The 27,943-nt window shown below is 38.7% G+C and overlaps 2 protein-coding genes across 3 annotated transcripts in view; both read left to right on the top strand.

Moving 5' to 3' along the window:
* Positions 1-49: 49 nt before the first annotated feature.
* Positions 50-22,718, top strand: nsl1 (NSL1 component of MIS12 kinetochore complex). 2 transcript variants are annotated; one of them, XM_003216014.4, is made up of 6 exons: positions 50-244; positions 3,598-3,676; positions 8,020-8,153; positions 11,627-11,681; positions 18,551-18,618; positions 20,349-22,718. In XM_003216014.4, the coding sequence occupies exons 1-6, from the start codon at positions 50-52 to the stop codon at positions 20,622-20,624; spliced, it is 807 nt and encodes a 268-aa protein (XP_003216062.2). In that variant the 3' UTR covers positions 20,625-22,718. The 2 variants fall into 2 exon arrangements, with proteins under 2 accessions (XP_003216062.2, XP_008124038.1); XM_008125831.3 differs by lacking the exon at positions 18,551-18,618.
* The window catches only part of batf3 (basic leucine zipper ATF-like transcription factor 3), a 24,434-nt gene continuing 18,181 nt past the window's right edge, over positions 21,691-27,943 (top strand). The window contains exon 1 of the mRNA XM_003216013.4: positions 21,691-21,744. Within this exon, the coding sequence (XP_003216061.3) occupies positions 21,691-21,744 (54 nt within the window). The remainder of the gene's footprint in view (positions 21,745-27,943) is intronic.

The following is a 27,943-nucleotide window of genomic DNA, read 5'->3' as shown; positions in this document are numbered from 1 at the left end:
TTCTTTCTGGGCGGGGCGATGTTGGCGAGCGGTTTGGCGAGAGCGGGAAATGGCGGGCGAAATGAAGGCGGCGGAGGCAACGTCTCCCTCTGCCTGTCCGCCTTGCGACCCGAGGGTGCCGTGCCGCTCCCGTGACTGGACCGCCGAGCTGCTCGGGGAATACGGGCCCTTGGTGGAGAAGTTGGGCGCGGGGCAGGCTGTGGAGGCCGAGGCCCTCAAGCAGGCCGTGGCCGAGGCTATCGGGGTGAGGAGAGAAGGCCTGAGGGAGGAGGAGGAGAAGGAAAAGGAGAGGCCCTTTCGCTGTCAGGCTGCTGGCTTCCCTTTCAAGCGCCCTTTGGAACTCGCTAACTTTATCATTATTGGTGTTATTATTGTCAATATGCCCGCCTTTTTTCTCGTAATAGCGACTCAGAGCGGTTAGAACAAATCAGAAGAATTCAAAAGAGGTAAACACTAAGGTAGAATTCAACATTTGGACTCCTAACTGCCTCATCACACTAGAGCATGAAGCCACTTTAAATCCAGTTTCTGCCTCCTGCAGAATTCTGGGGTTTGTAGTTTGGTGAGGCCCAGGATCTGTCTGGCTGAGCTGTTTAAAGCCCCCTCCCCAAAGTGGATTGAAAGTGGATCCAAGCTCTAATGTGATGAGGTCATTAGAAATTAATAGCTCAGAGTCGTTAAAGGCCTGTTTAAAATACATAAATTGGTCCTCCCCCCCCCCCCCAAAAAAAAGCCTGACTAGGAAGGGTGTGTAATTTTGATGTAGCGTTTGTGGATTGCTGTGAGTTTTCCAGGGTGTATGGCCATGTTCCCGAAACATTCTCTCTTGACACTTTCTATGGCAGGAATCCTCAGAGGTTGTGAGGTCTGTTGGAAACTAGGCAAATTTGGAATAATGTCCAGGGTGGGAGAATGAACTCTTGCCTGTTTGAGGCAAGTGTTAATGTTGTAGATGGCCAGCTTGATTAGCATTTAATAGCCTTGCAGGTTCAATGCCTAGCTGCTTCCTGCCTGGGAGACTCCTTGGTGTTAGCTGGCCCTAATTGTTACTTGTCTGGAATTTCCCGGTTTTCTAAGTGTTGTTCTATATTTGCTGTCCTAATTTTAGTGTTTTTAAATGCTGGTAGCCAGATTTTGTTCATTTTCATTGTTTCCTCTTTTCTGTTGAAATTGTCCACATGCTTCTGGTTTTCAGTAGCTTCTCTTTGTAGTCCAGTGGTTCCCAACCTTTTCTTGATCAGGGACCACTTTGATCAGGGACCACCCCTCCAACATTAGTACCAGAAGGGTTACAAATCCGCTTTTAGTCAACTTTAGATACAATTTGGTTATTTGGGGTGCTGATTTAGAAAATTGCATTGGATAGACCATGTCAGCTCTAGTGTCTGATATAGAACATATGCTATCTCATAATTGCTATCTGCTCTCTCACAGAACACCATATGTAATAACCTAGAGCTATTTGGTCTATCCAGTGCACACCAAATAACCCCAGGAACAGGCCTAAAAAGGAAGACACCAAGGCGCTCCCACTTCCAGGCACCACGTTTAACAGCTCTGCTCAGAGGGAGAGATGGAGGAGGAGAAGCAGCAATCAGGAGACTTGTTGTAGTGCCTTTCGCGGGTAATCAACCTCTCCCCTCCCGACATCCCTGTTGCTTCGGCACTGTAAGAGGGTTTGGTGAGACCAGTCGCTCTCATTGCAACTGTGTAGTAGCGGTGAGGCCGCAGACCATATTTTAGTTCTTGCGGACCACTGGTGGTTCACGGACCACAGGTTGGGAACCACTGGTATAGTCTGACATGGTGGTTGTTAGATTCCAAATACTTGGAATCAGGATTTTTATTCCTCCCTTGGATTTTGGGATATTTTCTTCTTCTTTGTTTATTTGTTTCCCACCTCTCCTCAAGGCTCCCCTTTTTTCTGTCAGATTGTTGGCTCCTCTTTTAAGTGTTCTTTGTAACTCAACAAGGATCATTAAGGGTCCTTCCAAGCAGGCCCTGTATCCCAGGATCTGATCCCAGATTTTCTGCTTTAAACTGGATTAGATGAGTCCCCACTACCTGATGATCTGGTATAAACAAAAAACCTGGGATCAGATCCTGGGATATAGGGTCTGTCCGGAAGGGCCCTTAGATGTAAATACAAATGGAGCATCCCTTTTCCCAAAAAGCTTAGAATCCTGATTTTCCTCCCTCAGATTTTGTGATATTTCATATAATAATAAGTATTATTTTTACCTGCCTTTCCTCACAGAGTTGAAATCAAGGTGTTTTTTAAAAATGGATCCATTTGAAATTGCTATATCTCTGCAACCACAAACCACCCACATATGAAACTATTAACCCTTGAAAGGGTGGGGCATAGTGTTTCAAAGGATTGCTCTAGATGCATCTCCCAGCCCACAAACAGTCCCTGGCCTCAGTCATTAGTAAGATGGAGACCCTACAGCACATTTCTTTTTGTGTATAGTACATGTGTCAAACTCAAGGCTCGTGGGCCAAACCCAGCCCGCTGTGTCCTTTTATGTGGTGCTCCATATGCTGGACAACTCCTGCATTCGTCATTAGATATAACTAGAGCTCATGGGAGTTGTGATGCAGTAACATCTGGAAGACTGCAGTTTGTTCTGTTTAGTAAGGACAGTGAGGTTTAGAGATAAGGCTTGTGGATAGGATGTGTGGTGTTACAATGTCCTTTAACCTTTCCCCAATCTCAAAGGCACAAGTGCTAAATGTGCACTTGTCCTAAATATCAAAGAACTTTGCAGTACTTGCTTTGCAGCGTTTTAATTTTTGTATACTTTTTATCATGTTTTATCATGTTTTAATTGTTTTGTTTTTATAGTATATTTGTTGCTGGCCCTCGTGGCAGAAGGTAAGTTGCTCTGAGTCCCCTCGGGGAGAAGGGCGGGGTATAAATGCATGTATTTATTACAATATTTATTACAATATTTATATCCCGCCCTTCTCACCCAACAGGGGACTCAGGGCGGCTTACAATAAAACAGACATATAAAAACAGTACAATACACTATAAATCAGTTAAAATTAATAAATAAATAAATAATAAATACTTCGCATAATTATTTCCACCTGAAATGATACTATGGGACAGCTCCATAATGCTTGCAGTAAGAAAACATAAGCAATACAGTGATACCTTGAATTAAGAATTTAATTTGTTCCATGACAGAGCTCTTAACTCAAATTGATCTTACCTCAACATGAATTTTCCCATTGAAGTGCTATTAATCAGTTCCGGCCCTCTGAACCCCCCTATTTTGTTATGTGTTTTTAAATAAGAAAATGGACATTATAAATAACAAATAATGTATACATGCCTATTCACTTGAAACAATTTTAAAAAATCAACTTTAAAATGGTAGCAGCACAAAGTTGTGGCAAGGAAGCACATTTGAGGCGACACATTTTAGCATCCTTCCTGAGTTTACTTCATAGATTTCTGTGTTCTTTCCATATAAGTGGAGAAAGAGGATGTTTGCTGGAATGGTAAATGTTAATTTAGCTTTTTAATTTATATTAAACTTTCAAAACAACATTTTAAAGAATTGTCATGCACACTTTTTTCTACAGAACTTTGAAACAGCTGTACAAGAGAACATCACTGTTAATGGGCAGCCGTGGCAGGAGTCATCTGATGATCTTCATAATGGTACAAAAGCTTTGACTTGTAATTTCTTTCGTGTTTAATATTTCTGTTGGATTGCACAGATAAAAATAATTAGTATGTGTACATTTATATGTCTCGTTTAATAAAGCTGTCTAATACTGAGTGTACTTCCAATCAAATGCTCCACTTTATTGCTTTATTCCAAATATATACTTACGTTACAGAAAGTGGTTTGTGAGAAATAATTACAGTGGGCCCTTCAGATCCCTTGGGATTTAATTCCAGGACAACCATGGGCACCAAAATCAGAGGGTGCTCAAATTCTGTTAAATACAGTGGTGTCGTAAAATGGGAAAAGACTTATATGAAATGGAAATATCAGGGTTTGTTTTTTAATGTATTTTCTAAAAAAAACTTTTCAAGCTTTGGATGATTGAATCTATTGATACAGTATCTCTGGAGGACTGAACAGTCCTTTATTGTCTCCAATGCACAGTATACATTAAGAAAATTATTCCCTTAATGCAAAGCCCACAATACATTGCTTATTTTACTACCATGTTTATGTGGTTATATTTGTTTTGGTCCTCTGAATTTTGTATATATCAATGGAATTTACTTGCTCATGCGATAGAATTGGTGGCATTGTTTAGAAACACTCAGTTCAATTTCCTGGCATAGAAGTGTTTGAGAGAAAAATAAGTTAATGTGAATAAGGTAAATAAACTTGTCCTCGTCTGTCAGATTCCAACTTTCATGGGCTCAGGAAAATTAAGTCAAAGATATTTTGAATAGAGTGAAAATCTGAGAGAAAGATAATAGGATCCCTTCCAGTTGGGAGTTCTTCAACCCTAAATGTGCTTAATCAAATCTATTTTTTAATCTCTGAAATTTGCTGGTAAAGAGTTTTGTCTGGGGATACAAACTTGATTCCAGTGATGTTAACAGGGGTGAATTATTTTTTAATTTAAGTACAGGCATATCTCATTTAACAAAATGGTTGTGTTCCTGCATACTATTACTGAAACAGAAAATTTGGCTTCAGGGCAAAGATAAAATGAAAAAATAAGAATAAGTTCCTACACCACAAGAAAACATCGTACAGTAGAGTCTCACTTATCCAACATAAACGGGCCAGCAGAACATTGGATAAGCGAAAATGTTGGATAATAAGGAGGGATTAAGAAAAAAGCCTATTAAACATAAAATTACATTATGATTTTATAAATTAAGCACCAAAACATCATGTTTTAAAACAAATTGGCAGAAAAAGCAGTTCAATACACAGTAATGTTATGTAGTAATTACTGTATTTACAAATTTAGCACCAAAACATTGCAACATTTACTACAAAAACACTGACTACTAAAAGGCAGACTGTGTTGGATAATACAGAACATTGGATAAGTGAAGTTTGGATAAGTGAGATTACTGTATAAGCAGCTGGTGAAGTCTGCTTATTTATTTATTTATTTATTTACATCACTTTTACCCTGCCTTTCTCCCCGAGGGGACTCAAAGCGGCTTACAATAAATAGGCAAAAATTCAATGCCTAAAAACAATGTAAAAACAACAATTCATATAAAACAATCTACAAAACAACAATTCATATAAAACAGATACCATTGCAAAATAAAATCATTATATAAAATTTTAAAGGGGGAAAATTTTATTTTCCCCTTTCCTTTCTGCTTTGCTGTTCACACTGCTGTTTATCTTGTTGTAGGCAAGCATACACAACTACAGTAGCAAGAAGCAGAGTAAAATCCCACATTTTTTTCAACTCAAACTCTGTTGCATTATTTAGTTGCATTGTTGCATTGATCTGTCATGTTAATTTTGATTGTGTAATTGGTTATGTTATTAATTGTATTGTTGGTTTATTATGTTTGTCTGTAAGCCACTCTAGGTACAAATAAAGTATTATTATTAAAATTATTATTATTATTATTATTATTATTATTAGTAGTAGTAGTAGTAGTAGTAGTCAAGTCACCCTGCTGCAATGCAACACTGAAGTCTTTCTTTCATTATCTTCCCAATGCCAAGGCTGCTGAAAAACATCCAGCTAATCAGAACAAAAGCACTTTGTGAAAATTACTGCATTTTCTTTGTCAGAGACTTTATTAACTGAGCTACACCTGCACTGAGTCTTGAGTGGGATTCTGGTTAAGGATAATAGTATTCAGAACATAAGAGTTGGATATCATTTTATGAAATGTCAGTAAGTTAAGACCCCTGGAATACAAAATTCTTAAGAGTCTATAAGAGTTTAGGTTAGAACTGTAGATTGAGAATTATGGAGTGGGGATTACCAAACTTTACTGCCATCTGCTGACTCACTAGGTGAGTGCAGAGAACAAATTAGAGAGGGCTAGTATGCTCAGGCCTCTGTAACAACGGGTTCTTCATTCACAGAGTAAACCAACAGCAGTTCAAAATATTAGGAGGAGGAGGGATTCCAAAAGAAATCTTTGATTTTGCTGTGCAAAATCCTTTCTAGAATCAGAGGACCAAAAGTTGGTAGTACACAAGCTAGCAACCTCAAACTTGAACTTCTGCAGGTGGTTTACATTGAGCTACCTCTGCATCAAGTTGGGGAACTCCAGTTGGTTCAAAATATGGCAGATTAGTTACAGGCGCATCCAAGATTGAGCATATTACACCTATGATAAAGTCACTCCATTGGTTGCCAAATAGTTTCTGGCAAAGTACAAAGTGTTGGTTTTGACCTTTAAAGACTACTTGGTTTGGGTCCAAGTTACCTACAGGAACGACTTCTCCTATACAATCCACTCCGGGCATTGAGGTCCTCTGGGAGGCAGCTATGCCAACCCACCAGAACCTGACTGGCATCCCAGACAGTGGAGTGACCTGCTGGAAGAGCTCTGACAACTAAATTTGCTGTCAAAATTTAGGAGACAGTTGAAGACCTGTCTTTTCCAGCAGGCCTACCCAGACAATTTTTTAACTATGAATTTTAAACTCATGTCCTGTGTTTACTGTATTTTAATCTTTGTTCTGTGTATTTTAATATATGTATTTCATAGAAATACATTTTAATATATGGATTGTACATAATATTTTATAAAGTGAAAGTCTTCTAGTACAATTCAGTGATCCTATGGAGTACCTAGGATACATCTGCACTACTTTAACTAATTTGGCTCAATACTGTGGAATCCTGGGAGTTGTAGTTTGGTGAGACACCAGCACTATTTGGCAGAGAAGACCTTTTAAAATGATAACTCTCATGATTCCATAGCATTGATCCATGGGATTTAAAGTGGTGTCAAACAGCATCCATTCTACAGTGTAGATGCACGCCTAAAGATTCCTAGAGAAAACACCTATCAAGGAATCTTTGGGTCCTCCAACGTGATTTTGTGGTCAGCTTCTGGCAAAAGTTATGCTGGAGGACATAAGAGCTGTTTTCTCAGGTTAAAAAACAGCTATCATTTTATTCATAATTTTTCACTTTCACAGGGGTCCTGTGCCCCTAAGCCCCAATGAATATACATAACTTTAAAGCCAAAACATTCTTCCTGAATTGTGCTTCTTACACATCGTGTTTTACAATGAAAATGGATTGAAATTCAGCAGTACAGAGAAAAATATAGTGAGAGCCCACCTTGGTCTTCAGATTAATTTAATTTCCTACATATCATAACTATTTTTTTTAAATTCCATTAAAATAATCTTGTTCTTTATTTCTTTAACTAAAAACCATATAGTAGTAAGCATGGGCTATTTAGCCTTTTGTCTCATTTTGAATTATTAATGTATTTCATCTTTCAGTAAACTTTAATTTCAAGAATATTTTAAATTCTAATAGTAACAGACTCAAATAGCTTTCATGTTTGTCATCACATGACATGGAAAGTTCACACTCTTTAACTAAAGTCACTTTTTACCCATATTTTTAATTGAAACTGGAGTGTTCATTAAGTCAAGATTAAACCATGGCTTGTGTTATATTTTTCATTTTTAATTCTTGTTTGATACTGAAGTTAAATGTCTTAATCTTTGTGGGAAGAGGGTAAGAAGACAATTTATCTGTGAATTTCTTAGCATTACTAGGAACTGATTATTCAAAGTTTTTCTTTTCTTTTAATATGTTTGATTGAAGATTTCTAAGTACATTGAAAAGTATACATAAAGGGAGAGAAACAAGAAAGAGAAAAAGATGAAAGTACAAAAGAAAATAAAAGATACATAAAGATAAAAGTGTTCCAATCTTTTTAGTAGTTATTTAAATGTTTTATCTGTTTATACTTCTCTTATCTATATAGTTAAGTCTTTCTGGGACAAAGCACATTCTTGCAAAGATGTTGCAAACAAACTGTGTTTTCATGTATTAATGTTTAATATTTTTCTTTTAAAGTTGATATGACTATCAAACTTCTAGAAGATAAGCTAGATGATCTAATAGTAGAGGTGGCTTCCAAGCGTAGTCGATATCCCAGGGAAGTGAAAATTCATGTTATCAAGGCCCTCAAAACAAAGCAAAAATTGTTGGTGAGTAAACCTAATTTTTGATTCTCTGGGGAAAGTTATATGCATTTCAAAGGGAAACTCAATCAGTCATTTTGCTTATAGATAGGTTAGTAGTAGCGCTTGGAAACATGCCTTTTTGAGCAATAACATCCAGAGTCACCAAGTCATGCTTTCTAGGTCACTCTAGTGTAATAAAAAAATCCACAGTATTTTAAAGTTCTGTTTAAGAGATGGTTATAGGTATCCAAAAAGACATTTATTATAGTACTACTAAAGTAAGAATTGCCTGTTTGGACTGTGTTTCAGCCATGATTGCTAACTCATCTTGTTTAGGCCATGCTCTTGTCTGCCCTTGTCTTCTTTATAGTAACACCTACCTTGGACTGTTGAAAATATTACTAATATGAATTTAAAGTGGTTTTGATAACTGATCAAACCAATGGGATGCAGAGCAGCTACGTTGCTATGCATGCCTAGCCAATTATTAACTGTAATCCATTTGTATGGAGTGTCTTTTCCAAAAACATTAATTTCACAGAGGCTTTAAAACTGAGGAAAATAAGAGATAATTCAAAAGAGAAATAGTTAACACTTGTACACTTAAAATAATAATAATAACCTGCTTTGATTGAAGTAAAAAATCAGAAACTCCTCAAAGCACAGCAAAGAGTCAGTACAAGAAGACTGCACTACAAACTAGAGCTGACAGCTGGCACAACAAAGCATTGCATGGAAAGTTCCTTGACAAAATTGAAGGAAAAGATGATAAGGAGAAGACCTGGCTATGGCTCATGAATGGGACACTGAAAAAGGAGACAGAAGGCCTGATCCTTGCAGCCCAGGAGCAAGCCATCAGAACAAATGCAATTAAGGCCAAGATCGAAAAATCAGCTGATGATCCAAAATGCAGACTGTGCAAGGAAGCTGATGAAACCATTGATCATATCCTCAGCTGCTGTAAGAAAATTGCACAGACAGACTACAAACAAAGACACAACTATGTGGCCCAAATGATTCATTGGAATTTATGCCACAAGTACCATCTGCCAGCAATAAAGAACTGGTGGGATCACAAACCTGTAAAAGTAATGGAAAATGAACACGCAAAGGTACTGTGAGACTTTCGAATCCAGACTGACACACCAGACATCACAGTTTTAGAAAGGAAAAAGGTTTGGATTATTGATGTTTCCATACCAGGTGACAATCGGATTGATGAAAAATAACAGGAAAAACTCAGCCACTATCAGGACCTCAAGATCGAACTTCAAAGACTGGCAGAAACCAGTACAGGTGGTCCCGGTGGTAATCAGCCAAAAGATCTCAGCTGGCATTTGGAAACACTAAACATTCATAGAATCATAGAATCATAGAATAGTAGAGTTGGAAGAGACCACATGGGCCATCTAGTCCAACCCCCTGCTAAGAAGCAGGAAATCGCATTCAAAGCACCCCCGACAGATGGCCATCCAGCCTCTGCTTAAAAGCCTCCAAGGAAGGAGCCTCCACCACGGCCCCGGGAAGAGAGTTCCACTGTCGAACAGCTCTCACAGTGAGGAAGTTCTTCCTGATGTTCAGGTGGAATCTCCTTTCCTGTAGTTTGAAGCCATTGTTCCGTGTCCTAGTCTGCAGGGCAGCAGAAAACAAGCTTGCTCCCTCTTCCCTATGACTTCCCTTCACATATTTGTACATGACTATCATGTCTCCTCTCAGCCTTCTCTTCTGCAGGCTAAACATGCCCAGCTCTTTAAGCCTCTCCTCATAGGGCTTGTTCTCCAGACCCTTAATCATTTTAGTCGCCCTCCTCTGGACGCTTTCCAGCTTGTCAACATCTCCCTTCAACTGTGGTGCCCAAAATTGGACACAGTATTCCAGGTGTGGTCTGACCAAGGCAGAATAGAGGGGGAGCATAACTTCCCTGGATCTAGACGCTATTCCCCTATTGATGCAGGCCAGAATCCCATTGGCTTTTTTAGCAGCCGCATCACATTGTTGGCTCATGTTTAACTTGTTGTCCACGAGGACTCCAAGGTCTTTTTCGCACACACTGCTGTCAAGCCAGGCGTCCCCCATTCTGTATCTTTGATTTCCATTTTTTCTGCCGAAGTGAAGTATCTTGCATTTGTCCCTGTTGAACTTCATTTTGTTAGTTTTGGCCCATCTCTCTAGTCTGTCAAGATCGTTTTGAATTCTGCTCCTGTCTTCTGGAGTGTTAGCTATCCCTCCCAGTTTTGTGTCGTCTGCAAACTTGATGATCGTGCCTTCTAACCCTTAGCAAAATTAACAAAATTATGATCTGCCAACTGCAAAAGGCTGCCCTACTGGGATCAGCGTGCATCATCTGAAAAAACATCACACAGTCCTAAACACTCGGGAAGTGTTCAACTTGTGATTTTGTGATACTAAATCCAGTATATCTATCTTGTTTGCTATGTTGTAATATCTTTTAATTCCCACTAGCATCCTTTACTCGGGTAGATAAATTCCTAGGAGGGAACTCCTGTGTTTTAAGGAAATATTCCCATTGGTACAAGTTGCCTTGTAGCATAATCTGAGATTTCATATAAATTTTGATTTAAGATTTTGAAATAAAATGATATTTAAAATCCTTGGAGATTGGAACTAATCTATCTCAACCTTCCTTTGGTAATTTCTGATTTATTTTTTTTTAAAAAGGAAGGGTATGCCCTTTTATGTTTACCACGGTCTTGTGTGGTAGATGACTTCCCCAACATCATCCAACCTGTCTCACAGTTAAGTAATTTTTAAACATAGACTTTTGTGCTTAAAAGTCTAAGTTACCCAGTCCACCACACTAAGACTAGACATCCCATGGGGATGTTGCTGCCACTAGCATTCCAGTGATACCCACTTTGTCACATCATTGTGACATGAAATTTCTTTCTATCACACTCAGCTTGTTTTAGAGGTATGCAGCATCTGCTTTGGACACAAATTGTGTCACTAGGCATGAAATGATGGTAGTTTTTCAACCTAAGTTTCTGCTTATGCTTACAGTAAGAATAAGCTTGTTAAATCAGTTGTTGAATTGTGAATCAACACTAATAAAAATCGTGTTAATTTCACTGGTCAATTGTGGCTGAGTTAAAAATAGTATTTAGTGCCTGTATTTCTTGCATAGACTTTTGGTTCTGATGTGAACTTTAATCATCCTTTTGTAGTTTCTCAAGTCGCTCCTGACATGAAAAAAAAATCTTGCTTTAATTCCTAAACTGTACAACAGAGGGCACTGTTTAGATATGATTTTAATTGCATTGAGGTCAGAAAGCAAAATAGACCTGGTTTTTTATGTTCCAGGCTTTGAAATATATGATGCTGATGAATAAATATTTTCTACAACCTGACTCCCTAAACCCAAACTTTCCCCTTTGTATACAAAAGAAACAGTTATTCTAATAAGCAGTGCTGTTGTGTTGAAAAAAATGTACACCTAGCCAAGAGAAGATGCTTAAAATGTACATTTGTTTGTGCAGGACCATCGTCAAACTGCTGGAAATTGTCAAGAAATAACATCGAAACCTTCTCAAGGTAACTTGTTTGAGACCGTAAAATTATATAGTTTAATGCTAACTGAAAAATGAAGTAAACATTGCATTATTGTTTTCTGATTGTGTGTAGCCTCATATTAAAAGACCTCATAATCTATTTGTTCTTTTCCAGAGAAGTAGCTGTTAGTCTGTCAAAAAAATAATAGCCTTGTGTTTAGGATGGCTCAAATCCTCTAAAGTAGACCCATTGGATCCATTAGGTTTATCAATTCAAATCCACCAAATCAGTATATAAAATGTTATCCTAGGTTGGCAGGTATGCACACAGACATCTAATCTAAATCTAATCTATCTAAATCTAAATCCATAATAAAAGCAAAAACCCGTATGTGTGTATGTGGCACGGATGTCTGCTTACACAGACAGCCTCCGGCCTCCACAAACAAGCTATAGTTCCCAGGGTTAAGAATCTGGCAAGTCACTCTTTTCCACTGACATTGCGGTTACAGCGAGCGCCATGAACATGCAACCCAGCCCCTGCCAATGTCCTTCCCAATCACTACACCCCACCACCCAAGGAATACTTTCATTTGGGAACCATTTCATCCTAGATTTTGCTTTTTCTTCCACCACAGGCAGGCATCCCAGGGTTCTCCGTTGCTCTGGAATTTGCATGGCCCCGCCCATTGCCCTTTCCTTTCCAATCTCTCTGCATAACAAACAGAGCAGAACTGAGCTGCAACTAAACTTACTGGAAGAGTTTAGGGATTGACTCCACATGGTGGGAGTTGTAGTTCACCCCGCATCAAGTCAGAGCACTGTCACTCCTACTGGAGAATATAGAGGAGTTGTAGTTCACCTACACCCAGAACTCTATGAACCCAAATAATGATGGCTCTCGGCCAAACTTGCCATGCAGACCCGATATGCCCAGATTTGACTACTGGTGGGTTTGGAGGGGAACTGGACTGGAAATTGGGGAGTAGTAGGTACTGGGATTTATAGTTCACCTGCAATGAATGAGCATCACACTTGGCACACAGAACCCCCATAACCAATACAACATATTGGACAAGTTTGGGAAAAAGGGAGTTATAGTTCACCTGCAACCAGATAAATTCTCACCCCCACCAACAATGCACTAGGACCACACTTCACACAGAGAAGCCTCATGACCTACTGAACATACTGCAGGTATTTGTGGGAAGGGCCCTTGATTTTGGGAGTTGTAGTTCACCTCCATCCAAAGACCACTGAACCCAGCCAATGATGAAGCTAGACCAAACTTGGCACACAGACTGAATATTGCCTGCTGTGGATACTGATAGATATTTCGGGGCAATTGCCCCGGGAATCTGGAAATTGCAGTAGTTCACCCCAATCCAGAGAGTACTGCACCACACCTGGTACACACTCCCAAAATGGCCAACTTATAATACTGACAGGGTTTCGGGAGGATTCAGCCACGATTCTGGGAATTGTAGTTCACCCACTCCAAACAGAATACATAATAGGGTTGTTGTATGTCTTTCGGGCTGTGTGGCCATGTTCCAGAAGTATTCTCTCCTGACGTTTCGCCCACATCTATGGCAGGCATCCTCACACAGCCATGAAAGCCTTTGACAACACAGAATACATAACATTAAAAGACAAATAATACCATTCTCAAATGACCCGGGCATCGCCGGGTCCCCAAGCTAGTGATTAATAAAAGTGCGAAGAGAACAAAAAACTATTTCACTTTTTAGTTCATGACCACTCTCTTTTTCAAGAATTGTGGGTTTAATGGCTTTATTCTTCTATTTATCCACCTCCAAATAATCATGAATTTATACAGTTGCCTTTTTGAAACCCAAACACAATCCAGGAATGTAAAGTAGGGATGGGCAGCTGTGACAGAGTTACCTTTCTGCCTTTTCAACTGCAAGTGCAACTCAGAACTCTTTTCCAGTTTGTACTTCTGGATTTTTTTCAGGTGATTTTTAGCACTTCTCTAAATTTTGAGGGGGTTGTTTTAGTACATTAAATTGCTTCAGGCAGTGTTTGGGGGTGTTTTTGAGGACAGATGTTTTCCTGAAAAAAACATTGTTCTGAAGGTTTTAGGGGCTGCAAAAAAGGAGGGGTGCCACAGACAGCCTATGGGCTGCATTTTCTCCTTCACTAGTCTAAAAATTGTGGAGATTAATTTTTAGTGAGTACAGACAGATTAAGCAGTTGATTTGAAAGAAATTACATGAGATTTGGCAAAATGTCTGGCAAATGTAATTTAATTGTTTGGAAACTTGAAGAATAGATTTTCTGGAATGACAGATGGTATGACATTTGTCTGCATATGGAATTTTGTTATATGTCATTGATTTAGGAGGTTTTCTTTGAACAGAAACTCAGAAATCATGTCACACTCTATACTAATAATACAGTATAGTCAGTCAGCAGATAGCTTTGAATTAGAGCTTTAAATATTTATTAACACTCTTGAGTTCTTTTATGATTTCTCACAGACTATGCTTCTTATCTGTCATTCTAAACTGAACAGAAAAACAAATTATTGATTTGTGTTTTTTGCTCAGATTTATGTGCTATATTGAATGTGTTTGCCATACTTACATAGTTTCTGTGATGTTTATGTATCCCTGTTTAGTAGCTACGTAGGCCAGAAACCAAAGAGATTCAGATCACTCGCTACCTTTCATTTCCTTTTTTCATTTCCCTGTGTTTTGAAAGTCATGTAACTAATTCGGCTACTAAATAACCAAATACCTTTCACATATAACGGTCTCATTGGTTAATTATGTATTGCACAGTTACTGGGCTAGATCAGTTCAAATTATATACTGTTCTGTCAAAGATTAAAACAGTCCAATGCTACTGGGAAGCTGTAACAGTGACTGCCTTTATCAAATGGGAAACTAAGGCTAAAAATAAATAAATTGCTAGCTTCATCCAAGATACTCTTGGCAGAAGATAAGTTTATTTCCGCCATAGTGTCTTCAGTGTTCGTTGTGCTTTGCAGACTACAAGAATATAGGTCTGCTTAAGGAGACTTCAGACTAAAGTTTGACATAGGGGAATATGAGTAAATGTATTCTTCATACAAAGCTTTGAGTTGCAAATATTCCAAAATAAAAGTATATGCAGAACTTTGAGCAGACCTATCCCAGTAACGTATATCAGAACTGCTCTATTACTTGGATGAAAGGAAGGATTTATCAGAGGATAAAACAAAATATACATAATGAGCACTTTGAGGGAATTAGTCCATCTGATCCAGGTTATAGTCATCCTAAACATAATAGAATTAAAACTAAACCTGCTTCCAAACTCTGTAGAGGTAGGAATGGGGGCAGTTGTACCATTTTTCTGGCCCTACTGTTTCAGAACCAGAAAAGGTCATTGTTTGTTGTTGGTGTGTGCTTCAAATGGTTTCAGACTTATGGCAAATCTATCACGGTTTTCTTAGCCCGATTTTTTACTATGAGCCAAGTGCCTTTTACCATCAGGTCTTCTGTACATACCCTATTTACCCTAAAATAAGACATCCCCAAAAAATAAGACCTAGAAGAGGTTTTGTTGAATTGCTAAATATAAGGCCTCCCCCGAAAGTAAGACCTAGCAAAGGTTTTGTTTGGAAGCATGCCCCCCAAACAGAACATCAGAGCATGCAGGATTGGTAAATGTACATACCATAGATTGTTGTACATGGAAATAAGGGTAGTAGCAAGAAATTCTTGATAAGATTCACAGTTTGTCTGGTTTGGTTATGTTGGTTTGTGGTGACACTACTGTATAGTATAGAATAAATGTTCATTTTTTTGTTCAACAATAAATGTGAATTCTTCTTCATGGAAAAATAAGACATTCCCTGAAAATAAGACCTAGCACATCTTTGGGAGTAAAAAATAATATAAGACACTGTCTTATTTTCGGGGAAACACGGTACCAGTTAGCACTCCAGCTGTCCAAACCTGTCTGCATATGAAACAAAATCTTAATACATTGGGTTAAATCCTATTGCTATCCCAGCTAAAGTAGGCTATTTGAATTGATACTATTTTGGTAAGTCAATGTCTATGTAAATTCTACTGATTCAGTAGATCCATTCACAGCACGGAATGGTAATGGAACTGATAAATTAAGAGAGGTTTTGTAGATTTCTATTTCATGTATTTAGTTGTAATTTCAACAGGATAATGGAAAACAAGCCAGGGTCATAAATGGAAACAAGGTTTAGAGGGGATAGAATTGGAAGGAGGTGAAACAAATGACGGTACCAGGCAGGTATTTTGAGAGGTAATCACAACCATATAATACTGGTTGTTGAATCTCCCAGACCCTGAGCAATTTTGTCTCAAATCTCCAGGAAATGTTTTAAATACTCAGTACTTTGGGAGGGATTGTAACCAGTGTCCCCAAAGCAATAGCCTATACTTTCCTGTAAAGCCTTTTTATTGAAAACACATCGGCCTGTATTGGCTGATGTAACAGGCTTCTGTTCTCATGCACCTCTTCTCTTGAATGAAGTTGTGATGTGTGACTCAGAAAGTTTTAGGGACTTTTGTCTTCTCTGCTGTTGCTCTGTTATGTTATGGGTAAGACTGCCTTTGCTCCCACTGTGCTTTTCTGGATGAACTGTTGTCATTGCACCAGTTTTAACTGCACATGTTTTTAATGTAAGGGAAACTACTTTAGAAGTCATTTCTACTTAATTTCATTTTCCATATTTTTAATAGTTTCAACTTAGAAACCCCACATTCTAAAAGCTCCTGTTCTCAGGGCTTGACCCAACAGAAGGTTTTTGTTTTGCAGTGGATGGGCTTTCCGATTTTTGTTTTTGGGGTTAACTTATTTCACATGCTAAGAGAAAGGAATAGTTGTCATTTCAGTAAGTGAAAACTAAAGCTGATTTGAAACTACTTGAAATTTACTTTTGCTTTTGGTTGCTTATGGACTACTAACCTTTCTAACAAAGGGTTGTTTCAATAGTTATGCCTAATTCTGGTCCACCTTATTTATGCTCTGTAGTCAAGGACACTGGGTTATTACATCTTTATTTATTTATTATTTTATTTCCAGAATTTATACCCCGCCCTTCTCACCCGGGGGGACTCAGGGCGGCTTACAACAGTTGGCAACATTTAATGCCAAGAACATAATAATAAAACAAAAACAGTACATATAATCAATTAAAACTATAAAAATACATCATTAAAATACATTATAAAAATTAAAACACACGTAAATTAGATCCATTTGTCTAAAACCCTCATGCTTCAGCCTTCAATCGGACCATGTCGACGTTATCATATTACTCGTTAAAAGCTTGTGCACACAGCCATGTTTTCACAGCCTTTCTGAAACCCAGAAGAGTTGGGGCTTGTCGGATATTTGTGGGGAGGGTGTTCCACAGCCAGGGAGCCACCACCGAGAAGGCCCTGTCCCTCGTTCCCACCAGCCGCGCCTGCGAGGCAGGTGGGACCGAGAGCAGGGCATCTCCAGATGATCTTAGGGATCTAGCTGGCTCATATGAGGAGATACGTTCGGATAAGTAAATTGGGCCAGAACCGTTTAGGGCTTTATAGGTCAAGACCAGCACTTTGAATTGGGTCCGGTAGCATATCGGCAGCCAGTGGAGCTGGCTTAGCAGGGGGATGGTATGCTCCCTGTATGCTGCCCCAGTTATTAATCTGGCTGCCACCCGTCGTACTAGTTGGAGCTTCCAGGCCGTCTTCAAAGGCAACCCCACGTAGAGAGCGTTGCAGTAATCCAAACGGGATGTAACCAGAGCGTGGACCACCATGGCCAAGTCAGACCTCCCAAGGAACGGGCACAGCTGGCGCACAAGTCTCAGTTGCGCGAATGCTCCCCTGGCCTGGGGCTCCAGGCTCAGCTATGAGTCCAGGAGAACACCCATACTGCGAACCTGTGTCTTCAGGGGGAGTGCGACCCCGTCCAACACAGGCTGTAACCCTATTCCCTGTTCAGCCTTGTGACTGACCAGGAGGACCTCTGTCTTGTCTGGATTCAATTTCAATTTGTTGGCCCTCATCCAGTCCGACACAGCGGCCAGACACCGGTTCAGGACCTGGACAGCCTCCTTAGTGACAGGTGGGAAGGAGTGACAGAGCTGGACATCATCTACGTACAGATGACACCGAACCCCGAAACTCCGGATGATCTCTCCCAGCGGCTTCATGTATATGTTGAACAACATGGGGGACAGTACTGACCCCTGCGGGACCCCACAAGACAATGATTGTGGGGTCGAGCAGGTGTCCCCCAATGACACCATCTGGGAACGACCCTCCAGGAAAGACCGGAGCCACTGCAAAACAGTACCTCCGAGACCCATCCCGGCAAGGCGCCCCAGAAGGATACCGTGATCGACGGTATCGAAGGCCGCTGAGAGGTCCAGCAGAACCAGCAGGGACACACTCCCCCTGTCCAGTTCCCGGCGTAGATCATCGACTAAGGCAACCAAGGCTGTCTCGGAGCAATCGTGTCTATTGCCCTAGTCACCTCCTTGTTCCAGAGGGCGACCAGAGCATCGACAGAATCACCAGCCAAGGTGGTGGGAAACTCCCCAAGAGCCGTCAGGAATCCATCCGGATCCATAAGCCTCCTGGGGCGGACCATTTTTGTAGGTCCTCCATCCCTGCGGAGGTTGGAGGGCGCAGTAAGTCTAAACCTGACCAGCTAGGGATCAACAGAAGACCAAAGGAAAATTTTGATGTTTTTTCAGTGAAATGTGATATTTTAAAACTGTTTAAGTACTGGAAATGTTATCAGCTGCCCATGATTGTGTCTTTTAATTCCCCTGCCTTTAAAAAACCCAGTCTAGTAGTAGGCAACTCTTCTTTTTCCCATTTTATCTTTTCACACAGCTGGTGAAATTATTCTCTTTCCTTTCAGATTTCCATATGGCAGATTTGAGCCTTGCCACAAAAAATGCCACGAGACACATTGGAGAATCATTTAAGGTGAGATTTATAACATCAGACAATGGGTTTGATCTATATCCAGTCAGTATTCATTTGTCTTTTCTAAGACCTGGATCCAACCCAGTGGTTCTTATCAAGTCAAAGCATTTTAATTTATTGTAAACTGAAAAGCCTGACCTGGCCACGGTGGTCCACGCCTTGGTTACATCTAGAATGGACTACTGCAATGCACTCTATGTGAAGCTGCCTTTGAAGATGGTTCAGAAACTGCAGTTAGTGCAAAGGTCAGCAGCCAGAGTATTAACTGGGGCTAGCTATAGGAAGCATACCACGCCTCTATTAAAGCAGCCCCACTGGCTGCCAACAAGTTTCCGGGCCTAATTCAAAGTGTAGGTTATTACCTATAAAGTCCTATATGCTTCAGGTCCAGTCTGTCTTCAAGACCACATCTCCTTCTATGAACCTAAGATCTGCCGGGGAGGCCCTTCTTCTGTTTCAAGTGTGGTTGGTGGGGACGAGAGAGAGAGAGGGCCTTCTCAGTGGTGGCCCCCCGACTTTGGAATGCTTTTCCTAAAGAGATTAGAGTGGCCTCCACCCTCCAGATTTTTCAGAAACACCTAAAATCATGGCTTTTTTCACAAGCTTTTGATCATATTTAAGGATTATGATCACTATATTTCACAATTTAGTGGTCACTGTTGAACTTTATGAGGACAAGTATTATACATAGCTGCTATTTTATAGCTTGTCAAGTTTTTTAGTATTTTCAGCTGATAGGGGTTTTAATCACCATTTTATGTGTAATGGGCTTAATTTTATTGTTATTGTTATTTTACATCTTTGTATTCTATTGTATTCGTATTGTGTTGCACTATTAAGTGTGTCCTGTAAGCCAAGCTGAGTCCCTCCAGGGAGAGGTTGGTGGAATACAAATAAAAGTTTTTCATTATTATTATTATTAAAAGCTTGTATCTTTACTACAGTGACTTCTAATCATTCTGCTAATTGGGCATGTTTAGATACCGCTGTATCTAGGATTGAATCAAGATGATGAGGTTCTTAACTGTTGGGTTTTTACTCTCACCAGTTTGCATAGCTAGCCTATTAAGATTTGAGTATGTAGAAGCCAGTTCAAAGATATTAAAAGAATAATGTGAAATATTTTCTGTCATTAAACTAAGGATTACTAGTTTTTTTGTGTTGTATTTGAAATACCAAAAATTTAACATGAAGCAGTCTAATTTAATTTTTGAACAGTTTTATACTTCTTTGTATAGAAACTCCATCCTGAGTCCCCTCAGGGAGATAGGGCGGCCTATAAATAAAGTGTTATTTTATTTGATGACAACAGAAACTAATTCCATTCCGGTCAAATTTTATTTGAACACAGAACATATGCCTAGGCTTTGAAACCCAAGAGAGGAGTTGTATAGTTTGACCTATAGCACTGAGAGCGCCTTTGTACTGTTGTGGAATATGGAGCATTGATGCTATTAAAATACATTATTATTGTGACTGCAGAAAATATAAGCATATAGGTTTTGTGGAACTGTAATACTGCATATGTAATTCTCTAGAAGAAATTAAATTTTATTCTGTCAGCCACCTGACTAGTTTCTGAGTTATGATTTTTCTTGTTAAATTCTACATGCCGACCTAAATTGCCTTTATAAATTGAAGTTTATAAATTCCAATACATAATACCTAATTTCTGATATCTTAAATGTTTTCTCTTTTTTTTCTCCACCCCTTTATGCACATGACCTTAGTCTATGTCGGTTCTTGTGGGAAAAGCAGAAGGCTTCTCAAAAGTTCTGTCTCTGGAGCCAACTTTGGAACAGTGCAAAGTCCACCAAGAAATTGTCTATGTCTCAGAAGAGAAAAAAGAGACCAAAATCAATGTCAAAGACCTCGCATCACAAGTGGAAGTCATACCCCCACTAACTGCTATTAGTAACTCTGTTTTGCTCAAAATAAAGAGACCATTGCATTCCCCACAGGATCGCTATCCGCTTCGACGAAGAAAGATCAGTCTCTATACCTGAGAACAACTGCATGGCTTCATAAGCTTCCTCTTTTTTATATGAATTTGTCTGCAGCAACTAAGCACAAACTGCCAAAGCACCCGAAGTGGTGTCATCTGGAAACTGTACAGTGACACAGATCTCAGATGGTAGTGTGGAGGAGTACATTGCTAGATATTCTCATAACTCTCATCAATATTACATTGAGTGCTTATGTACATTCTGAATTAAATTTGAGCATTTTTCTTCAAAATGGAAACCTGGAGCTGCTGCATAGTCACTGCATTATAGCAAAATGGGCAGCAACAAAACCTTGTGTTTCTTACAAAAGGTGGAGTCATTCTCCAGTGAGTAATTGCACAGTGTAGAAAGCTATGTGTTAGGATGCTCAAGATTCTGGTTCATCATCCAAGGATAAGATTTCATGTGGTCCTATGTGTTTAGGAGCAGTTTTGCACAAAGTATCTGCTCTTTTTTGAAAAAAGAAAAAGGAAAGAAAGGTCCCAACCCAGTTACAAATGCCCAGTGCCTAAAGTGCATGTGAAAGGTCTATGTGGATCACAACATAGGTCTGCATTTTTAAAATCTAATTTATATGCCTTGTTGCAGATGGATCTTTCACTAAACATCTAAAAAGGACTTGGAGGAAGGGCTGTAATTCAACAGGGCAACTTATTCTTCACACCTGCTGTTTTGTTCCCAGATTTCTCTTCTGCAACTGATTTTTTATTCCAGTATTTATTGGAATCATTCCTCTTCTGTCCATAACATCTTAATTCAAAATTGTTCTTTAGTGGAAACTCAATCACCCAGTCCCAGATCTGCTGCCAAACAATTGGTTTTCTCAAGCAGCTTTGGATATATATACCTGCTTTTGAAATGCTAAAAGAAATATTCACTCCCATAAAGTGTTGCTTTTACATTAAAACAGTCTAGTGGTGCATATTTCTGTCTGGTATTAAAACAATTAAATCAGAAGGGCCCCCAATACACATACTGGTTTTTCAGTGTCTGCCCGAGAAAAGCCAGTTTAGGATTAATAGCTATGATCCCATATGACCATTGCATATTATGTAACACCGTAACTATGGAGCTGTGTAATGGATCCTCTCCAGATCCACCTCTCAAACCCTACTTACTGGTTAGCAGTTACTGGGATTGATGGTGTTCTCTTTCTCGATCAAGGAAAAGGCCTCTGTCACTCATACAGAGGGAATGGGAATATCAGTCTGCTGCTTTTTGGTCAGCAAAATCCCATTGCGATTTTCACGATCTCTACTAAAAACTACAAAGGAGTTGTAAATACATAACTATAGGGTACATAATCCTAATTGCCTAATAGGATTCTGACCACTACTCTGTGTATTGCTTAGCAATTATTTAAAGCACTCTTACTCTAGAATTCTTGTGAGAAAAAATTAAACTATGTTATTCTTCAGGTGAATTCCATATAGATATATATCTGTGTTTTCTTAAAAGTGAGTGATGATGCTTTCTAGGTCTCTTTAAAACTATAACCTTTTAATTGATGGTGCTAAGCTGACATATATCCAAGGAAAGCTGCAAAGAGGCAATTCTGGAGTTGGAATTGCTGGACCTACATGCTTAGGAGCTGCCACTATATGTCTCTGTGCTTGCTTTAAAACAATACATAATGCTTTGGCTTGTACAGAAACTATCATAGAGGCATCTGTAGATTAATTGTTTCTGTCTTTTTTTAAAAAAAGCTCAATCTCCTGCCCTCCCCTGTCTATCAAAATTCTGAATCCCCTATCTTTTAAGAGTTCATTAATTTATATACCATAACTGCACTAAAAAGGTTAGTTTTTGGAATTTCCAAAATTAGCACTTAAAGTGTTGTTTTCATTTTTACTTAAAAAAAATCCTAATTAGTTTTACTGGGGAAAGCATTGTTTCTAAATGGGCAAAAAGATTTTATGTGAGTAAAATTATTATTGTTTGGATTTTTCATAAAGTAACTAATCAAATAACAAAATGTCTTTCATGAAATTTTATTTTAAACACGTGTCTCAGTGGAGTAGTGTTTGCTTTCTGTACATTTGTCTCTTCTGTAAAATGTATATTTGTATATAAAGCTTTCTTTTTATACACATACTTCTCAAGACTTAACTGCTGTATTTATATTCAAATTCTAGTTTAAAGCATCAAAATTGTCACCGGAATGTTTCTGATTAGTTTTGAAAACACCTGCTGGGTTGAAAAATTGTATATAGAAAACAGTACTAAAGCAAGGGCAATCTATGTCTGCATAGTTTAAATAAAGAAACAGCCATTATAAAATAAAAATCCAAGAGCAGGAATTACCAGTGGTTTTAAACTTGCAAGGGAGCAATGAACTTGATATCCCAAAAAAAAGCCTTTCCCCCGAAATAGTTTGTTTTTGTATAAGAGAGAGTAGAAAATTTCACTGGATTTCAATTCAATTCACATTTCTGTCTTTGTGACATATTTAACTACACATTTTATTATACTGTTCACACCATGACATGAGAACTTTGGCTGCTGAAACATATTCAGTATTGGCTGTTTGTTCCATCTCTCTATACAAAAGTCAAAGTATGTCTGTTTGTACCACAAAGGCTAGGTAAAGTAGCCCTCTGTGATGTCACTGGATTGGCTAATGCTATGTGATGGATCAGCGCTTTCTAGGTGAAAAGGCTGTGGTGTCACAGGGAAAGAAATGTGACGTGTATGAGGGGAAGGGAAGGAAGGAATCTCAAAGAGCCATGTTTCCATGGAGACAGTGTGAGGTAGATCCTTAGAGCTGGAGAAGGGAGAGGGGAAGGGAAGAGGAAAGGAAAAGAAAGAAGGGATGAAAGCGGGGACAGCAGCCCGCTGACACCCAGACCATTCACTTTCTTTATTCACTTCACTTTATTTCTTAATTAGTCGCTCTTCACCAGAGTGCTCCGAGTGACTTACAATTTAAAATATCATTCCACAATATAAAAACATTCAACATAAAAACATTTAACAGTGACTTTTTGGCAAATTAGATCTGATTTACTTAAATGCACAACCAAACAGCCAAGTCTTGAGCGCTTTTACAAAAGGTCGCAACTCCGACATTGCTCTAACATATGGAGGCAATGAGTTCCACAGAATTGGAGCATGGGTCGAAAAGGCTCTACGCCTTGTAGCTTCCAGGCGTACCTCCCTAGGGCCCAGTACGTATAGGAGATTTTTCTGGGAGGATCGAGGTGACCACTGATGGAAAAAAGGAATGAGGCGGTCCCTAAAATATAATGGTCCTTGGCCATTTCGAGCTTTAAATGTCAGGATCAGTATCTTGTAAGAGATCCGAAGTTCTATTGGTAGCCAATGCAGTTGTTTCAGAATGGGTGTAATATGGGATCTTATAGATGATCCCGCTAGCAGCCTGGCCGCTGCATTTTGGACCATTCGGATCTTATGGGTTTTTGTCTTCGGAAGGCCGGCATACAAGGCATTACAATAATCCAACCTAGTGGTGACTTGCATGGATTACTGTTGCCAATGCTTCTGTCGAAAGGTAGGATGCCAATTTCCTTGCCTGGCGAAGATGAAAAAGGCCTGCTTACTTATGGCAGTGATCTGGGCCTCCATTGTCAGCGATGATATATATGTTATGCAAATCAAAGTGGCAATTTCTATATTCGATGATGTCCATGTTTCAGAGGTTGTTGAGATTTTAAGCATCTCATTTTTCCAGTAACTCCTGTTTGTCCAATGCATGTTAAGAGACAAAAAAATTTAAAAATTATATCTGATGAATTCTCCAAGCAACCATCTTTAGATCTGGTGTTTAAACAATTTTTAGTGTGAGAGAGTATCAAAACTTTTACACTTCTGCGCAAAGAATGGCAATAGACATACAGACATACAGATTCTATGTAACTACATTGAATTCACAAACAATCTATAGTTACATTGGTTAACAAAGGGGAATTACATTTTTACTCAGCATTCACATTATACATATGCCTTCATTCATCCTCATGCATCCAAATATTACCATATCCTTTCTTCCTCCTGAAGAAGAACACTTTTTAGGCCAGACTGCTTCCTTGCAAATCTGCCACTTTTCCAATGCTTCCAAAACTTCAAAATGCATTTTCTTTCCATAAGAACAATGCCAAGGATCAGAACTGTGTTTTCCTTACAGCAGAACTGACTCCATGCAAATGTATCATGACTAAAATCGCACTCCTTTCTCTTCCCTTGAGAAAAGGAGGCAAGTGACCAGAATCCTGTTTTCCACTGCAAATTTGACACTCCAAGGTACACCATTTCTCCCCTTCTCAAGGAGCAGAGAGGCGGGTGAACAGCATAGCTGTCTGTCACAATTTTTGGATTGTAATGAGGTCTCTTACATAGCAATATCTTGAAAATGAACAAAATTTACATAGGGCTAACTTCATTGTCCATGCAGAAAGACAACATCCAAATGAAACAACATCTAAGACAAAATGTAGCTGAAATGTAACTGAAACATCATCACTTTTTTCTGATTTTTGATTGAAAACTATAATAGAGATCCAAAAGCTTGCATCATGTGTTTGGTGCATTTTGATTGGCTAATAAAATACTGCTTTTTGTATTTTTGTATTTTGTTATTTATTTAACATTGCTGCTATACCGATTCTACTAAGGGGGCTCTCTGTTATGTACACATAAGATGATTATTACATCAGATACCCTAGTAAAGAAATTGATCACTAACTTTCTTTTAGAGGTGGATATTATGAACACCAATGGCTTGAATTAAAAATAGATTTTCTAAATTTTGATGTCACCATTCTGTCACTGATCAAATGAATCTTTAATACATGCTTCCTTGAAATGTAAGTGACGGCACTTTAATTAAAATCGAAAATCAAGTTTTCAAATGTTTATGAAAATTTTATTAGTAATAGAATTCTCACTAAATTCTTTGCTTAAGGCAGAGCTTCTTTTCACAGAGATCTCATTATTTCTCCTTAAAGATAAAATGTTTGGAGACAAACACTACACTTGCACAATAGTACTGCCTGAACTTTCCAAGGGTCTGTTCCCGCTACTGCTTTTTGCTTGTTATAGTAAACCTATTTAAGCCAGAAAGGTTGCTTCACAATGCCTTTTAGCTGAATATGCTATGTAGAAACATCAAACATTGCTTACTTATGATGGGTAATTCCTTGCCATGCAATGATGCAATCTGACATCCCAGAGATACTGAAAGAAAGTGACATATTAATTGAAATGTGTAAACTGAAGCATGGAAGCATTTTGATCTGACAGTGAGTGACATGAAATTATTTATTGGAGCTTAAAGCAAGAATTTAAAAGAGCTAGGAGAAGAAAGTTGAACAAATAAGCAGCACAGTGATTGGTTCAAGCACGAATCATGAAAATATTCAGTCAGTTTTGATAAGAGTAACACTGGCTTTAAAGAGGCAAATCGGATGGAAGTTCAAATATGCAGTCAGTGCTCCACATTTCCTGGGGTTGGGGTAAAAGACCTTGGCCAAAGTGGGATTTTAAAACACTAATTTTTAAATATGGGAAAACATCTATCTGTGAATCTAGGCCCTCCAGCTCAATTCTATGATCAAATTCTACGGCCAATTTCCAGAAGAAATTCTCATATTTGAACCAGGAGGACCCAACAATTGCTAGAAAAACATTACTCCAATCTGAGAATATCAAATCCACAAATGTCAAAACCACAAATGTGGAGGACCTACTGCATAAAGAACCTTGCTAAGCAAAGTAATGCTACTTTCTGAAAACTTACATGGTAGATGTGTCAAATAATATGCAACAGTTTCATTTATATTGAGAAAATTCTCCTTTCAGCTACATGTGTGGTTTCAGCTTTCCAGTCTGGAGTCAATGTAAAAAGTCTAAAATCCTTCCTTTGCTTGAAATGTTACAACATTCAAGTTTATTTTATTTTTAACTTAACTTGGGCTTAAACTGGTGTTGCATCAGAAGACGTCTGGCTATTTTCTTAATATAGCTCAAGTCTGCCACAGGAGAGCTACACAAAAGATAGCAGCTTGCATTTCACATAATGTGATGGGTATACCTACCATTCAAGACAAGCAAAGGATCTTTGGATCACAGATATTCTATATAATGCATTTTCACTGTTTGCCATCTGAAATTAATTTACCCCCAATAGTTCCACAACTATTTTGAACAAACTATTAGTAGGGACACAGACTATTAAGTTTTCAGATATGCAGCTTCAATGTTATTTGTCACTTTAGAAAGCCTCATAACATCAAGAATTATGATAACCTGAAGTTGTGATGTGGTCACTTCATATGAAAATGAGACTGGGTGGTGTCTTCTTTTCAGCCCATTGGGGGGAAACACATAAAGATACACATTTTGCATGCAAATGTTTCCAGTTGCAGTCCTTGGGTTTTCCAGTTGTGGCTGGGAAAGGATCATGTCTGAAACCTTGAAAAGTTACAACTCTCAGAAGCCCTTACACCCATAGAATATAGTCAAGAATTAGGAGAAACATGGCTTAAAGCATCTGAAATCTGACAAATTATCTCCACTTGATATACATCAACTTCCTATATTATATATCAGTGCCAATGCCATTATTTGGGTCTGATGGAAGAAAGGAAAACTGCAGCATTGGTCTTTCCAATATTTAACATTCTTTTAGATTATTAAGTGGGCACTTGCATGCTGTTTAATTTTTAGAAGAAATATTCAGAAAAAGTAAAAAAAAATCCTTATCGCCTTTTATAGATCTGTATACTTTTTGTTTAAGGACATTATTTACTTTCTGAGCCAGCAACTAGTGGTTTGAGCATTGGACTCTGACTCCAAACCAAGTTTTAAATCCCTGCTCGGCCATGAGACTCAGTGGATGACTTTGGTCTAGTCACACTCTCTCAGCCCCAGAGGAAAGCAATGACAAATTACTTCTGAATAAATCTTGCCAAGAAAACCCTGTGATCATTTTGGCCTTAGGATCACCATACATCAGAAACAGCTTGATTTTCTTTCTATAACAGGTGGAGTTGATTGTGACAGAATTAAGATCTTTAACTGGAAACTCCCATCCTTGTAGTAAAATAAATCAGATCATGGAAGCTAAACAGGATCAGTCCTGGTTAGAACTTGGATGGGAGACTGACAAAAAATAAGTCTATATTTCAGAGGGAGAAGCTGGCAAACCACCTTTGAGTATCCCTTGCCTAAGAAAATTCTATGATATTTATTAATCAATAGGTGATTAGAAGGGGCCTTCACAAAAAAGACAAGGTGCAGTAGGAAATAGATTGCTGCACATTTGGCAGCATGGGCTTTCATAGACTCAAAATCATAGGGTT

Source organism: Anolis carolinensis, chromosome 1 (assembly GCF_035594765.1).
Source record: "Anolis carolinensis isolate JA03-04 chromosome 1, rAnoCar3.1.pri, whole genome shotgun sequence".
Classification (NCBI taxonomy): Eukaryota; Metazoa; Chordata; class Lepidosauria; order Squamata; family Dactyloidae; genus Anolis; species Anolis carolinensis.
The sequence above is the reverse complement of the archived record's forward strand: the minus strand, read 5'-3'. Positions and strand labels throughout refer to the sequence as shown.

Bases quoted from the DNA above. Each gene is read 5' to 3' on its own strand.
- nsl1 (XM_003216014.4), top strand. From the start codon at position 50: ATGGCGGGCGAAATGAAGGCGGCGGAGGCAACGTCTCCCTCTGCCTGT. The intron at 3,677-8,019 runs GTACAAAAGCTT...TTTCTTTTAAAG, and splicing joins ATCTGATGATCTTCATAATG to TTGATATGACTATCAAACTT. The intron at 11,682-18,550 runs GTAACTTGTTTG...CTTTCCTTTCAG, and splicing joins AACATCGAAACCTTCTCAAG to ATTTCCATATGGCAGATTTG.